This window comes from Lepisma saccharinum, chromosome 24 (genome assembly GCF_977018435.1).
Source record: "Lepisma saccharinum chromosome 24, izLepSacc3.1, whole genome shotgun sequence".
NCBI classification, from domain to species: Eukaryota; Metazoa; Arthropoda; class Insecta; order Zygentoma; family Lepismatidae; genus Lepisma; species Lepisma saccharinum.
The window spans coordinates 45,156,425-45,172,399 of NC_139252.1; the positions used below are offsets into that span (position 1 = coordinate 45,156,425).

The window sequence follows — 15,975 nt, forward strand, 5'->3', positions numbered from 1 at the left end:
CTTTCGAACCCCATGGACTCGTCCCTTGCACATGCCAAGATGATGAAAATTGTGTTGCAAATTCTGCATGTGTAAAGAAACAAGATACATATATACAAACAAAATTTATTCTTTGGCTTAGGCACAATACTCTGGTTGTATAAATACACTACACTTAAGTTTGACCTTGCATATGGTGGTTGAAAGCAAATCAAAATCTATTAACATTTTTTTTAGCATAACGCCACCTGAATTCTACTGAGAAACCAAACTATATATTAGCTACAAGGAAACTAATAACATAAATGCATTCAAATCGGTACAGTATATACAAACCCAAACTTCGTTGTGATTAACTCTTAAGCAAGGTACATAAACTATGAAAACTTAACAATAAAAAAAATACTCTATACATACTTGCAAAACAATTGCAAGTCATGAATTGGTACATATTATTTTGATATTTCACATTTATTTGCATATATAAATAATAGAAAAATAACTATCAGATATTGTAAGAGATGCTTATACAACGAGGATAATTAATTGTAAATGTACACAGTAATTATTTCTCAACTGACCATTGTATTCATGATTATTTTAATGAAGATTGTATGTTTCTTATGTTAACTTTTTAAAGCATCTTTTGCATATCAAAAATTAATCCATCATCTTAACAGTGTTAGTGATGCAGAGTAACTACATCATTTTATTAAGGCAGTTTTTTAAATCGTCTTTACAATGAATGGGCAGGATTTCATTGTCATTTATATATTTTTGAAGGTATGATCGTTACACAGTCATAAATACTGTTCCGGTCTCTTTTTAACTGGAAAAAACGCTGAAATATCATTGCAAACTTTTACTATCACTGTTAGGAGTTAAGTTCTGTACATGGAGTACATTTCTGAAGAGTAATGAAATGGAAAGTCTAAAAGCAGAAAATGTTTACACCAAAATATGCAAAATGATCACTATTAGGACATGTTAATATTAGCTTATTAGCACATTGATGGAAAGTTCCGTTCATTTTAGAGAATTATTGAAAAGATGTGTTCATGTACACACAGTATAAACAGGCATATTAGATTGAGAGTATTCATGAAGAGAAATGCCTGACATATTGGCAAACAGTTAAGTCACTTGATGTAATAAAGAACAAACAGCATAGATGGGGAGAAAAATTACAGAACTCGTTCCACTCAAACGAAATGAAAACTCTGCAAGAAGTGTGTTCATGTGGAATCTTTTCCCGTGTGAGCTAGATGAATTGTTCATTGATATTGCAAATAACTTGCCTGTAGTTCTGTTAAAAAAGCTTTCAAACTCTTTACACAGTAATGGCAAATCATGAAGAAAAATGGCACTGACTGAAGCAGGGGTGCCCATCCCCCCCTAGGCCTATGATGTACCCCTTCCTTTGTGGCAAATTAAGCTAATATAAAGCGTACAAAACTGCTCACACTCGCTACCATTCTTAATGTTCTGAACATTATTCTTAACAGTTTGTCTGCTTGACTAACCTTGTATTAATATGAACAGCATCCCCCCTCCTTTCCAAACAGATTCTACAGGCATAAGAGGTTGTGTGTCACTTCAACCCCATCGCCGTGATCACCCACAGGTAATAGAAAAACTATGCATAATAACCATAACTAAAAATCAAGTCGATCAAAGAAACGATCCCCCTTTTTTTGTGTGAAGATATGCGTATAGAATTGGTATAAAATCTTGCCCTCCCCCCAAAAAAAATTCCCATGACTTGCTCTGTGGGCACCCCTGGACCGAAGTGGAAAAGTGTCAAAAGTCAAATATGGCCTCAGAAATCAATCGCATGATGTCGGAGAAGGTCAAAGGAAAAATTACTATAACATTTTATTATAAATTTACAAAGTGCCCTTCTTCACTTTTCCTAAACATTAGCCAGAACATATAGAATCAGTTTCTAAGAGGTATACCCTCACTGCTGTAGGATGTAAAACAAATATTATAGTGACATGCTTATTCATAGGATTTTCTTATTCATAAAGCTCTTTGATTCTGAAACAAGTCTACATGTGCTTGTAATCTACTTCAATCTGCAATCACAATCACTCATTTACTTACATTTCCATTATAATATTCTCACACACTCTAAATATAACTTTAGGCAATTTCCACAACAACACAAAATTAATTTTCATTCAAAAGCTATTATCATCATTGATCTAAAGATAAAATCACAGATATTACTGAAAAACACTTACATGTCATTTTTTAATAATTTAGGTGTCTAGCGTGTCTTCAGTATTATTGAATATGATATTTAACAGGAATGTTCAAATATGAAAAATAATTTTTATTTGTTCAGAATGAGCAACGAACCGTATGGCAGAAATAAGTTACATTTCAAAAGGCAAGGAATTTTGTCGCCTCTCAATTAAGTATGAAGTTATCAACTGTATGATAAACGAACGCAAGGAATAACAAATTCTAACTTATTGAATAAGTAGGTCAAAATTGTGGCTCACCCAGATGACCCTGGCTCTTGGGGTATTCTTTCCAGTATAGGACTACCGAAATACCAAGTCAATTTATGCTTCCTCACAATTTAAACAACCTAGATCTCTGCACAAGTTATTTTCAACTTCATGACTTTGCAATACGTTACAATATATGTTTCGAGAGCTGTAACAAATGTGTTACATCATTTTAGTTGCCTAAAGATTTAGAAATATTAGGGTATTTCTTTTCTACTAATCAAAAAACAACACGAGAGTGTTTCATGTACGGGAAATGTTGTGAATAGATGTGATGCTAGCAACTGACTTAGGATGAGAACAACTGTAGGATCCAGTTTTCCTCCACCAATACTGGCTTGATTTTATAGTCATTGGAGCTTTGTGGAAACTGATGTGGCTCCACCAGATTTATTGAGGCCTTTGTACTTTTGGGGATGCCTTAAAGCATAAAATGTAGCAGTTTTTACAACTCAAACTGTATTGTAAGTACAACAATAATGGATACTGAAAGTCAGAGGCTGCAAAAGTATAGGCAGACATGTGTTGTAGTTCAATTTAAAAATTGTGTTGTCATTATTATTCCTGTTTGTTTTGTAGAAACATTTTATGAAATCAAACCCTCATTCATCTTTGAACATTCCTTGTAAATATGGACTCTCATTTTTAACATTGCGCATATTATGAACCTCATAATCTGAATTCTACTTTGCTCGATTATTAATGAGCGTTTTCTTGCTGTATTCTCTGTGAACACATTCCCATTCTAGGATTCCCTTGATCCCAGTTCCCAGCATTTTATCCTACAAGTTGTGCGATGTCTGGAAGTTGTGGCCTTCCGAAGTTAAACAATGGCCGAGGCCTCCTGAGTGGCCCTTGCTGCTGGGGCGGTTGCAGAGGTGGTGCCTGAGGAGGAGGCCGGAGTGGTGGTGCAGGAACTGGCGGGACGAGTCCGACAGGTGGCAGATTGCCTGGTGGTGGTGGTGGCTGCAGAGGGGGAGGGGGAGGTGGTGGTGGCACAAGTGGAGATGGAGCAGCCACGTTCTGGTCCACCGGCTGCAGCAGGAAGCCACACTGAGCCATGCAGATGTCATCCTGCAGTACGGCCTCTCTCCCTGCTTCCTGTAGCAGCTTTTCGCAGCTGGTTATCCTTAGAGATGCACACTGGGCCTAAAACGAGAGTGTACGTGAACAAATATCTCAACTTCTAGTGTTTAAAGTTTGCTGATAAGTGAAGGTGATGTTATACTCTGGGGACCTATTTTTTCATACAACACAGCCTGCCATGTCAGTGGGACACCAGAAACTGTGTTCGAAATTAATGTGCAAAGTTTTAAAATGAACACCCTGTAGTAAAAGAGATGCACAAAATTTGACTGCAAAATAATAATAATACATTTTTAAAATGTAATTAGAATATTACAGGAATGTAATGGATTTTTCTCAATGGAATTTGAATGTAATGGTACACTCACCCCTTCCTCGGAGCAGATGCAGCTGGTGCAAGGGGAGGGAAAGTGGGCTTCCCCAACTGCCACCTGCTTGCCTCTGATCTGGCAACCCTGCACTGATTCCTTCCATTTTGTGACATCAACCTGAGGCATTGAGCGACAGGGGATTCTGGGATTCCTAAGACAGAAGCAACAGCACATTCAAGACAGGTGAATTAAATAGCTTCATAATATAGCATACATAATGTCCATATCCAAAACTTATACAAAAGGTTAAATTTATGAAAAGCAAAAGCAAATAAAAGCAAAAAAGATACTTATAAGTCCTGGACCAGCAGTTTCTTTTAATTAGCAGTCATCAATTACAACATGGTGTGCTTTGCATTGTCAACCTTACCCACTTTGATATTAAGGCACGAGTAGGAGATTGACATTAAATTAATACATTATTCCTTCTCTTCAATTCATGTTCTCTGATTCTCCTTCTTTTTATTATTACTGTTTCCTTTCAATGTGCATACACATTTGGACGATTATTGTAACATTTTGACCTAACTGTAACCATTTTCTTGTAACTTCTAAGTGCCATTTTCAGCAAGTTGTAATTAAGTTGGTTACTCAGCTTTTTTTTTATGCAAGACACCAATGAATCTTATGGTAGTGGACAATGCTTACAGGAAATTATTTGGCTGATCAAATGCAGAACGCTGCATGTCAGATGAAACATCCATATTCTCGCAAAGGATCTTGGACAATGTCATTTTTCTTATCTCAGCCAATTGCGCCTCTGTGAACTTAGCACCTGGTCCTCCATTTTCGTACCTAAACACCAGAAATAGACATATTGGTTAATTTAATCCAGTAAAACAAAAGTCAATATCTTTACAAATTTGAAAAAGGATATGTACTCTTTAATGCTTTCTTGTGGTAAGAGAAAAATATTAAGACAAAAATTACCTGGTTACTAATAAACTAGTTTACCAAATAAAAGAGTAGGAAATTTAATGCATGTGGTGTGTTAGACAAAAAAAATTCACATACCAGTGCCTATCACAGTTTTTCAATTGCTTGAACTGAATTCCGATGATGCATGCAAAGGTTGGCCCCACAAGACCTCCTTGCAGTGGGGTCTCACTGAGGCCTCCAGGGAAGAGGTCGATGTCATCCACAGATGCATACAGCTGTTTCAGCCGAGCAATCACTTCTGGGGCAATCTCACGTGACAAGTCCTCGAATGAATCTGCACGTTTCAGGTTGCACATTGAACGATACTCATTGTATGAACGAAGTGCATGATCACGACCTGGAAAAAATACACATTTCATTTCTTCACTTCTCTATCCTAAATTTTATTCTTTGTAAGACAAAAGTTAGCAATGAAAACCCTGCCTATCAGGGGTGCCGTCACAAAACAAGATGATCTATACAAACATTATCCGTGAGGTCCTTATATTTTGGAAATTGAAAATGTTGCCAAATTTCATTTCTCATAAAAAATATTCACTTACACAAATTAGTGTAACTTAATTATTACACAATGTTATGAGTTAATAATATAAGCATTCCTTACCTCTCTGAATGTTGAGAGATGCAAGATCAAGACCTGATCGGGGATGTTGTCTGTCCTCAAACAGGTGGTTGGTGATTTCGGCTGACAAGAACTGATCCATGCTTTCTATGGGAGCAGTCACCAAGCCTCGGGCCATTTCATCTATCATTTGTGCCTGAAATTAAATTTCCTTTTCATATTTGAAAGTAAGGGTGAGCTGATAAAAAAGTAACTGCAAAGACCATTAAGTACACATGGAAATGCATAACTAGAAAAAAATGAATAAGGTAAGAGGGGGTTTGCATTTTTTGATGTTATGCTTACCAACACAATATACTCAACTAGTTTTGAATTGTTGTTTTAAGTCTGCATTTTATGCACAGAAAGGCTAATCGGGACTGGACCTACAGTTTAAAGTGGGATCCGAACCACTGTGCCTCCACCAGGTATCGAACCCGAGACCCCTTGATTACAAGGCGACGACGACGCTACCACTGCGCCATCAGGGAAGCCGATATACTCAAGTAGTGCAAGAATAAATGTTATGCAGTTATAATGAACGCGACGTCTACATAAACAGATGATTGCATTAGATGAATCATCATCAGCAGATATTTTAATTTGATTTTCAGAGCTGTTTGAATATTCTAGTGATGAATGCAGTATTTTGATATGATAAGCAGTGTTGGAATATATTGGCTTTAAATTGGGTGCAAGTATAGAATTTGTGTCTTGATGTTTAAAGATATGAATCTTTGATTGCTAATTACCTCATAGAGCATGTCAGAGTTGAAGAACCCATCTCGGAGGAGAACTGGAGGCTCCTTGGGTCTGTAGCTGGCATCCATCCTGGGGATGTGAGGGCGAAGGAGGCTGTGGCCAAATCTGAAAGCAGCCGTTGCAAACTCATTCAAGACCCCAGGAGTGCAACTTGGATTGTAGCCTGACAACAAATAGAAGGCTTACTTCAATCGTAAGGTTGAAATGTACTGTATATGCAAGCACAAGACCATTTGTTGGCAGTAGTATATATATCCATATTTGATGCCTTGCACACTCAGTGTGAGTGGTTTAAGCAAAACACAATTACTTTCTCAACTGATGGCCCTAGTTACAATGAAAAAGGTTGGATCTCTGACAACCAAAACTTGAGCATATAATAACTGCAAAAACTTTCTTCCATTGCCAAAATGAAAATCCACAATTACAGCTCTACCAAGATGGTAAAACTTGGCAGACTTGCAAACTAAAGTGGGCAGTCATTTATTTTCTCCTCTCACTCCTCTTTCTTGTGTTCAAGTGCCTTAATGTTGCAATATTTATAACTCCCCCCCTTGTTTTTCTCCAAAAAATTCAACACACTTCTAATTTTCTTTTCATTTTCATAATTGCTCTTCTAAATGTACAATGAACATAACACGAATTCATATTTAGAGAGAAGTGTGGCCAGAATGATAAACACCAACCGGTTTTCACAACTATGAATCTCCTCTGCAACGTTTTCACTCACCATCATAGTAGCCCTCACTCTTAAGCTTCAGTCCATAGAGGTTGATTGCATTCCACCCTAGAATGCGAGGCAAGAACTCGTTGTAAGTGATGTGCTGCGTGGCTGCGTTGATTATCCTCCTTGTATGCTGGTAAACCAATTCATCATTCCAGTGAGGGTTAACCTGGTGAAGAGCCTCTGCCAAGCGGTTGTGCTCCCTCAGGAAGAGGGTGTGGACTACAGCCAGGGCTGGCTGTTCACTTGCTCTGTTGTCACCTGCAGGTGACACAGTATTGTCAGTTTCTAGCATGCAACAACAGAAGAGAAATATTTCTGCTATGAATGATGGTAAATTATATTTGAAAAGTGAATTGACATCAACAACAACAACAAAAAATATGTTTCCAAACTTGCACCAGCAATACTTGTGAGCATAATTCTACTTGTATATATGTACTGCTACTGATTTACAATTATTACAAGCAGCACGAACACATGTTTTATTGTTACATTTCCAGATCACTCTTATGATGTATTTGTGTCAACATAAGTTTTTTTTTAATATTGCCTTATTCAAAAACAACATTTCTAGCATAGGCAAAAGGTCCAGCATAGGCAGAAGAACTGCAATCTAGACTAGAGTGCTGCATCGAGGCCTTTTTGCTCGATGGTCTAATAGTTCGCACGGATGATGCTAGATGTCTTACGGAATCGATTGTTTGTTCACTCAAGCGAATAATGCTTGAATATTCAAACGATCGGTATACGCTCGAACCTCAGCAGTTCACGTGTAACCGTAATTTGTCTGTGGTAGTGCCCCTTCAAATATAGATTGTGAAGTGAAAGATGCAGTGAAATTGAAACTAAATTGAACATAGTCATCATCTCCATGTTGAAATGTAAGTTAGTCTATCTTACCAATACATAGCAAAATATGAAAATGAATAGATGATTATGGGCTGAAACTACCAGGACAAATTTTTACACATATATTTGTACGATTATTGTCACATTGAAATGATATTTGATATTCTTTATATTCGAGCGAATCACGCTTGAGCGTGGGAGATTCAATCGAGTATTTTCAAGCAAAAGTGGTCCATGGCAGTACTCTAATCTAGACTAATAAATTTAACAAAATGACACAATACACATTTCAGTGATATTTAAGAGTTAAGAAGCTCTAAATATTTGTAACTGTACAATTAAGATCACTTCATGGCCCTTTATGTCAAACACAGACTACTAAAACTGGTTTCAAAAGATTTAATTCATATTAAATCACTGATTTTTGTTTCATCAATGGCCCTGAGAACCAGTTCTAAAAAGAGAGCATCAGAAGTAATATGGAGAGTGCAATTTTTTTTTACTCCCATACAAACAAATATGAAGAAATGGCACTTGCCTGCACTGAAGCAGAATCCAGAAGAGGACTTGCACTCTGGATGGGTCGCTGTCTGAGGGAGCAGGGGCTTTGCTCTAAGGGGGTGGGTGGTGAAGTTAAGTCTTCCCCCGGAAGTCCTCAAACTCCGAGCTCTGCAGATATTCTGGCCATAAATGTGGGAAGCATCCAAGTATGCAGAGTTCATGTTCAACTGCTCACGAGGTCCTTCAATGTACATAAAATATTAAATGATAAAATGATTTTTACTTAAAAAATAACTTGGAAATTGCATTTATGATTCAAGAAGTAGAAATTATGACTCTAATTCAGAACCTTTCACATTCTAGCTACATGTGATTATAATGCACTGCAGGGTTTCATACCTCGACACCCATGCATGATTTGACAAACTATGCCAAATGTAGAAACGCATATCTTTCATTGTCTCCATAGGCAGATATTATCCACTATCTTAACTTCATTGCATAAATTAATGTCATCTGAGCTCTTATCAATCTAACTACAAGATTTGTATGAAATTCTCCACCCACCCCTATATAAACCATCTAAATCTTCCCCCATTTAGTTATACTGACATTATTGTTGAAAAGTTTTACAGTTAACAAGAGAAGTAAATAATTCACATCACAAAAAGAAAAAAATCTTAGGTGGACAGAATGATGAGTTCAGAAGTATGGCTGTACTTTGCTCCAAATAAAAGCTAGAAATATATAGTTCATGCTCATAAAATATTATTTATTATTCCTGACTTCGGTATCCCAAATAGTCAGGAAATTCCAAATAATTGTGTCTAAAGATGGGATTCTCAATGCTTCATGTACTATATGTGTGCCATTTAATGAAAATAGCAGTTTTTATTCCAGAAAAGAAAAGGAAGAAAAACAACTTGGGGGGATGTAGTGTGTAGAATTCCAGATTTTTCTGTAAAATTACTAACTAAGTCATGAAATGGCAAACATATTGTGACCTTTCTTTTAAGACTAAAATAAACCATGAAATAAAAAAAATTACATGCTAACATTTTTCAATCTTCTACCTCTAGGATACAAAAAGTCAGTTCTAGAAAATAGGTGGATGAATAACGACAGCTCAGCATCCGATAAAGTTAAGTAACATCCCATTTTCACATTCCATGCAATGATTACATAAAATCTCACCCAGCTGCTGTTGTCCTGGCAGTGACCTCATGAATGAGAGGCAGATGGATCTTCCAGTTGTGACATTCAGTGCTGGGTAGTAAGGGTCTCCAGGAGGCACGCTGATGGGCAGGCATTCTGGATGGATTGTGCGGCTTGAGTCACAATCACGGCAATCAGGGATAGAAGTAAAAAATCCTGTGAGCAAAGAACAAATTAAATGTAATGGAAAGGTAAGACAGACCTAAGATGGAGAAATAATCTACAGCTTTGTACTACATATTTCAATTTTATGTTGTCAGGTGTGAAATTGAAGATATAAATTGAAAATTTACTTAGAATGTGAATGCTATGAAAATATATTAATAAGGGGTGTCTCAGAAATATTTTCGTTTTTAAAACTATTACAATAAATACTTAATTTTTTTTGTATAAAGATGAAATTATTACCAAAATAAAGCTTAAACATTAAATTTTTATTTGTGGAAAAGAGTAATGGACAAATGGTGACCGTCCATGTTTTCACATTCAATTATTCTTGAACTAAAGTCACTAGCCGAAGGATTAACCAAGTAATAGGATTGATTTCATCTGTAATTCTTTGCTTCAATTCTCTTACTAATTTAGTTTACTCATCATAGTGCTTCCAGTGTTTTCAAACTTTCTCACCCAATATTTAATTAAATTTGCGCTTGGGGCACCTCTCATTCCTGCCAGGTTATAATGATGCCAGTACAAACAACGCACGATGACATAAGAATCATTATCTTTATGAAATGCACGAACACAAAAAGCATGTTGCTGCCCTGTAAAGCATTTGCTATCTATCTCCTTTCCCCGTAATGTGCAAATTGCCCCAGAGGGTAGATTCAAAAACGAAAATACGTATTTCTGAGACACCCTTTATATCAATCACACACAGTTTTCAATTCTTTAGGATTTATCTTCATATCAAAGAATATAAATCATTACATGGTAAATTTCACTGTAGTAAAAATGGCAAGAGTAGCTGCTGATTTCATTACAGATAAACGAACAAAAGGAATGGAAACAAGGAATTTACATACATCTTGTGCTGGAAAATAGATTATTGTTCACTTTAAACAGCACATCGATTATTTTATAAAAGGCAACATGTTGAAACCTTGTTTGCATCTTCTGACCTATTACCAGGGCTCGAAAAATCCCGGTCGCCAGGTCGCCATGGTGACTAAAAATTTCAGCCTGGCGACTGTGATCTTTTGCTGTAATATGTACTATGATGATGATGATGATTCTAAGTTCAAATTGCAGTAGAGTGTAAGTTAGCAAATTATTTTTTCCCCTTTATTAACGTTGTGAACATTCCATAGAGTCAGTAACAATTTCTTACCCTTTGTCCCCCAACATCCCATTTCCTGCTTTCTCAAATAATTTAGCGATGTTTTGAATACCGTGATGCTCAGCATCTTATACAGAGTGTTTCAAAAGTCGCACAACCCAAACTTTGGAAATGTATATCATGAAAACCGTAAGAGATATTGGTTTCCTGGCACCTAGCTTTGAAGAAAAATTTTCGAGCACTGCCTATTACCCTGTTATAAATTGTATTTTTTTTTATTTAGCATCGCTTTTCTGCCACTTGTGGCTAAATAAAGATGAATGATGAAGATACACTCACAAAGCACACCCATGACCAGGCTGGGATTCGAACCTAAAATCAAGATAACCACGCAATGCATGTGGCCACCAAGCAGGCTGTGTTACAAAATCATCAATGTACAGTTTATAAATGTGAATAAATAGAAGAAATTAAGTTTCAGACTGCAACTGCATACCTCTATGGATCGGTGTGAGAGAGATGTCATGGTCTAGAAACTGGGCGTACTGCATCAGCATGAGAGTGTATCTGTTGTGCAGGTGACTGATGTCTGCATGGACCACCGTTGATATGAGCCTTGGTGAGGGGAGCGGCTGCCCTGTCACTGATGTCATTCGAGGCTTTGAAATTCCTGAAACAAGAATAATTTCCAAGTAGATTTTGTTAAAATACAGAGAAGCTTATGTGCTCGCTTTTCCATAAAACTGTATTTTGTTGTTTTACTAAGAATTTAAACAAATTTCGAAGCAAATTATGCCATTTTGATGCATTCCCAAACCAATGGTGAGGCTGTTGCAAAAGAATGATGTAATGATTTAATCTGGTGAACAATGGTGAATTTCAGGATGCTAAATCATGCATCAACCTGCACACCAGTGAAGTACGGAAAGCAGTCAATGCTTGAATTCACCGATTTAGATCAAATTTAAGCTTAAAAGGCAGTCTATGTGAACTTCTAAATTTGTTTTTTCTTTGGTATGCCCAATGGCATAGTGGTAACGTTGAGGGGTTCTGGCTTCAATACCTGGTGGAGGCACATATTGGTTTGGATCTCATATTAAACTGTAGCTCCAGTACCGATTAGTCTGTCTGTGCATAAAGTGGACTTAAGAAATAAACTCAAACTATTTGGTTTTATGTCTTCATCATGTATTTTTCTGAAATTTAGCCTGCTAAATAAAGAAATTATCATCATCATTATTATTACGGTGTGTTATTCACAAAATTCAGAAATATAATAATAAAGATTTACCATTTTCATAAATGGCCGGAAGAAGCCTCTTGAGCGGTGAAAGGCTGCTTCCTACATTTACGTCCCGCAAATTGTTGCACCAACCATTAAATGAACGAAATGGGTATGTAGGGTCACAAGCCAACCTATCTTCACTCTCCTCACATACTGCTGCTGATGGCTGCTGTCTAGGGATGAAAGAAGTGACTTCAACATTTTGAAGGTCGTCTAGGGGTGAAGGATTGAAAGGTCTGTCATCATTTGGCCTCAACAGCTGCCTCTTACGTCTGCCGTCAGAGTCTCTAAAGAATAAAGGATTCAATCTAATTGAAATGTTAAACATTTGGTGATGAATGCATACAGTATTATTACAGTTTTTATAGCATTTGCCGTATTTATTAGTGGAGGTCTGTGGCTTTAAATTTATTAGGCACTCTCTCTAGGGGTGCCACCCTCCCCAAAACTGTAGAGTATCATAAGCAGAGCCAGAAGGAATGGCAACTTCACATGTGGGTCTCTTCCAAAATGCTGATTTAACTTATTATTATTTGCACAATTTGAGCTTGGATTACCTGTCCAATTGGTGAAGCAGCTCTGTTGATGCTAGCTCCAGAAGCAGGGAAGTGTTAGCCAAGAGAAGAGCTTGAGCATTTGGTTTGCTGAAGGAGGCTGCTGTGCCAACGGGAGACTTCGGGTCAACACCTCCATCTGCAAATGAATTGTTGAACATAATTTTAAATTCCTTTCTAGATACTTCATTTTTCAGAAACTAAATACCAATATATAAATTAGTATATTTCGTAGCTAAAAGGAATGAGGGTCACAAGGGTTAAATAACAAGTGAAAGAGGAAACACTCACCAGACACAGGATAAATTCAAATTTTCACATATGAGAGCCGCATCTTCAGCTGTAGAAACAAAGCGTGTGAACTGAGTGATATGGAACCACACACACACACCATTGGTTCTGCATTCAAATTCTAATGCCGACCTCCATGGCAGAGTGTTTAGCACAGCATTCCAGGGGTCATGGGATCAAATCCCAGTCTGGGCATGGGCATCCTTTGTGAGTGTCCCTTCATGAATTTCATCACTCATCCTCATCTTCGCAATTAGCCAAAAGTGGCAGAAAAGTAGAGTAAAACCAAATCAATCAATCAATTGAGTTCTGAAGTGGCCGTGGCAAGTTTCCTCATCGTTTTCATGTAATCATCATACATCCTCATCATTATGATTAGTCAAAAGTTGCAAAATAAAAAATATATAAATACAAAATATTATTCTTTCTCTCATACTTACTTGTTCATCTTATTTATTTCATCTATTTCACACACTAACACATAATATTATAAAATTAGATAGTTTTCATACAGATTTTTAATTCATATATAATGAACAAATATATAAAACTTCGTTATTTTTAAAATTCTTAAAAAGTACTTACTTTTGCTCCATAGCATGTATTCAAGTTGTTTCCGTAACAAAAGGTTGTCCTGAGCTCTTTCAAGGGCTTCTACAACCTTCTTCTTTGTGAAGAAGACCTGTGGAGGCAAATCGTGCCATGCCAACAGCTCTAACCTTGGATGTAGGCTGCAAGGGATCTTTGCATTGCTGAAAAAAAGAACAACAAATGGTGAAGGAATGTTGTTAAATATTCATAAGGAAATTATCAGGATTAAGGTGCTTCTCTACTTTAACCACTCCTTGTGTCTCTATAGCATCTTTCCGGCCTTCGTGGCGAAGTGGTAAGCACATTGCGCTACGACACCAGGGGTCCCGGGTTCGAATCCCGGGTGTTTGTGAATGTCCATTCATCAATTTCATCATGTCATCTCTCATCCTCATCTTCGCAACTAGCCAAAAGTAGCATAAAAGTGAAGTGAAATAAACCAAATCAATCTATAGCATCTTGTTCCAAAACAGAGTACTCAATAACAGCAACAACAACAACAACAACAACAACAACAAAAAGAAGGGTAATTTATAGACCCACTTTTCTTTTTAGCTTATAACACTTTAACTGAAGAAGAAGAAGAACATTGTTCATGTGTATGTGAAAAGTCTCAGCACAGTTCTTAGAAATGACACTTCCTAAAATAAAGGACAAAGATAGCAGTGATACTCAGCAAAGCATACCAATATATATAAACATTGACCATTTTGAACATGAACCTGACACCCTGATATTAGATGTAGGCTCCAATTAAATTTGTAACTGTAAGAGAAATTGTCTTACAGATATGGGTCCTCACTGACAAATGCCTGTGGTTGGATATCTTGGAGTTGTGGGATGTTGGCACAAAGTACTGATGCCAGATTCACCTTCTTGATTTCTTGAAGTTGTTCTGTAAATGAAGGAAGATTGCTGTAAATTGCATTGTCACAGTTGCAAACCTCAACAAAATATGAAGCAATTCCTCAAGTAATATATTGTAGTTTTAACGCAGATATCACCTTATGTCAATATTTTCAGGTCTGGTTAAACAACATGCAATATGCAATTAATGATCATTTGAAATGTTGCAGGGACTGCAGTATCCTCAATATAAATTGTACCTTATGTATGTCGTAAATTCAGGGACATATCCTGGATTTTTTAAGGGACATGCTGTTTAACACTATTTTTTAAACAATTATATATATTAATAAATGAGCATAGCCTTATAAATATGTAATAGTTGATGATATTTGCACATTAATATTGCCAAGTATAGCATACAAAATAAGGAATACACATAATATTTCCCACAATTAACGCATGCGGCCAGGTGAGGCCCTTCCTAACTTCATCTATGAGTGACACATTGCATAGTGATTGGATCCCACATTGAACTAGTTCCCATCCCGATTAGCCTGTCTAAACATAAAATGTATTTAAAACAAACTATGATAAATTTCCATACGTAACATGAACTAGTCACTCATCAATAGTAACTTCAAAGGTTTTATGAAAATAAAATATATATATGTTTATGGTTAAAACTAATTTTATTGCTCATCATCACTAACAGCAGCAATAACTTATTAAAATATACCAAGTTCAAATTTGAAATAACATACGTTCCCAACTTTCCTTTAGCATATCACATGCATAATGTAACGTCATTGATTAAATTCACACCACTTACAGTCGGTCCGCGATAAGAAGCGATGTGCAATCAGAATGCAGAACAGCAGAACGTGACCAAATGCTGTCTCCTCGTTGGCTGCCATGTGGCTGGGGGTTTTCTGCGTTGCCACGTTCGCACAAACAGGCGGACAGACTAATCAGCTGTTGGCAAGCTCGGGGAAAAATAAAATGTCACGCGAAATTAAGCACATACGTATCAGTATGCTAATATATGTTATTTCCGTCGTAAAGTGATAAATTAATGAATCCAGAAGTTTGAATCTGAAGTTTCTTGTAGGTTAACGTTAACTTCCCGTTTGAATTTTACTTTCTGGCAAGCATGAAACATTTTCTCTTCCTGCTCTACACAGCAACCGAAAACCTTCACTGAAAGAACCTTTGTTGTGTTTTTATTATGGTACATTGCAAGCATCAGCTACCGGCATCTTTTTACTTGTGTTGTATCATATCACAATTACCAACAAAAGAAAATGCGTCTTATGTTATGAACAACTGTGGCAAATCTTTCTCCTTTGATTTCATACCGCCTCTCTTTGCCTTCTTTGTCACGCCACGATTGTTGAAGCTTCAGAACGTACAAATGAAATGTATTTCTTGAAAATTAGGGCGATATACGTATAAACAAATTACGTACAACTTTGTTTCATTAACATGTTTTTAAAATATATTTTGCGGAACGTATAAAAATTCACCTCTAAAACAGAATTTCACAGAACTCAGTTACTGTAATACGGAGAAGAATTTAT

General features: G+C 36.7%; 1 protein-coding gene across 1 annotated transcript in view; it reads right to left on the minus strand.

Moving 5' to 3' along the window:
* LOC145978422 (uncharacterized) overlaps positions 1-15,975 on the minus strand; it is a 47,822-nt gene continuing 31,847 nt past the window's right edge. Inside the window, exons 7-20 of the mRNA XM_083111051.1 lie at positions 14,336-14,444; positions 13,544-13,710; positions 12,671-12,806; positions 12,120-12,400; positions 11,325-11,498; positions 9,529-9,705; positions 8,372-8,575; positions 6,988-7,242; positions 6,248-6,420; positions 5,499-5,652; positions 4,970-5,231; positions 4,604-4,750; positions 3,953-4,106; positions 1-3,647 (exon numbers count right to left, since the gene is read on the minus strand). Coding sequence (XP_082967177.1) covers positions 3,276-3,647; positions 3,953-4,106; positions 4,604-4,750; positions 4,970-5,231; positions 5,499-5,652; positions 6,248-6,420; positions 6,988-7,242; positions 8,372-8,575; positions 9,529-9,705; positions 11,325-11,498; positions 12,120-12,400; positions 12,671-12,806; positions 13,544-13,710; positions 14,336-14,444 — 2,765 coding nt within the window. The 3' untranslated portion in view covers positions 1-3,275. The remainder of the gene's footprint in view (positions 3,648-3,952; positions 4,107-4,603; positions 4,751-4,969; positions 5,232-5,498; positions 5,653-6,247; positions 6,421-6,987; positions 7,243-8,371; positions 8,576-9,528; positions 9,706-11,324; positions 11,499-12,119; positions 12,401-12,670; positions 12,807-13,543; positions 13,711-14,335; positions 14,445-15,975) is intronic.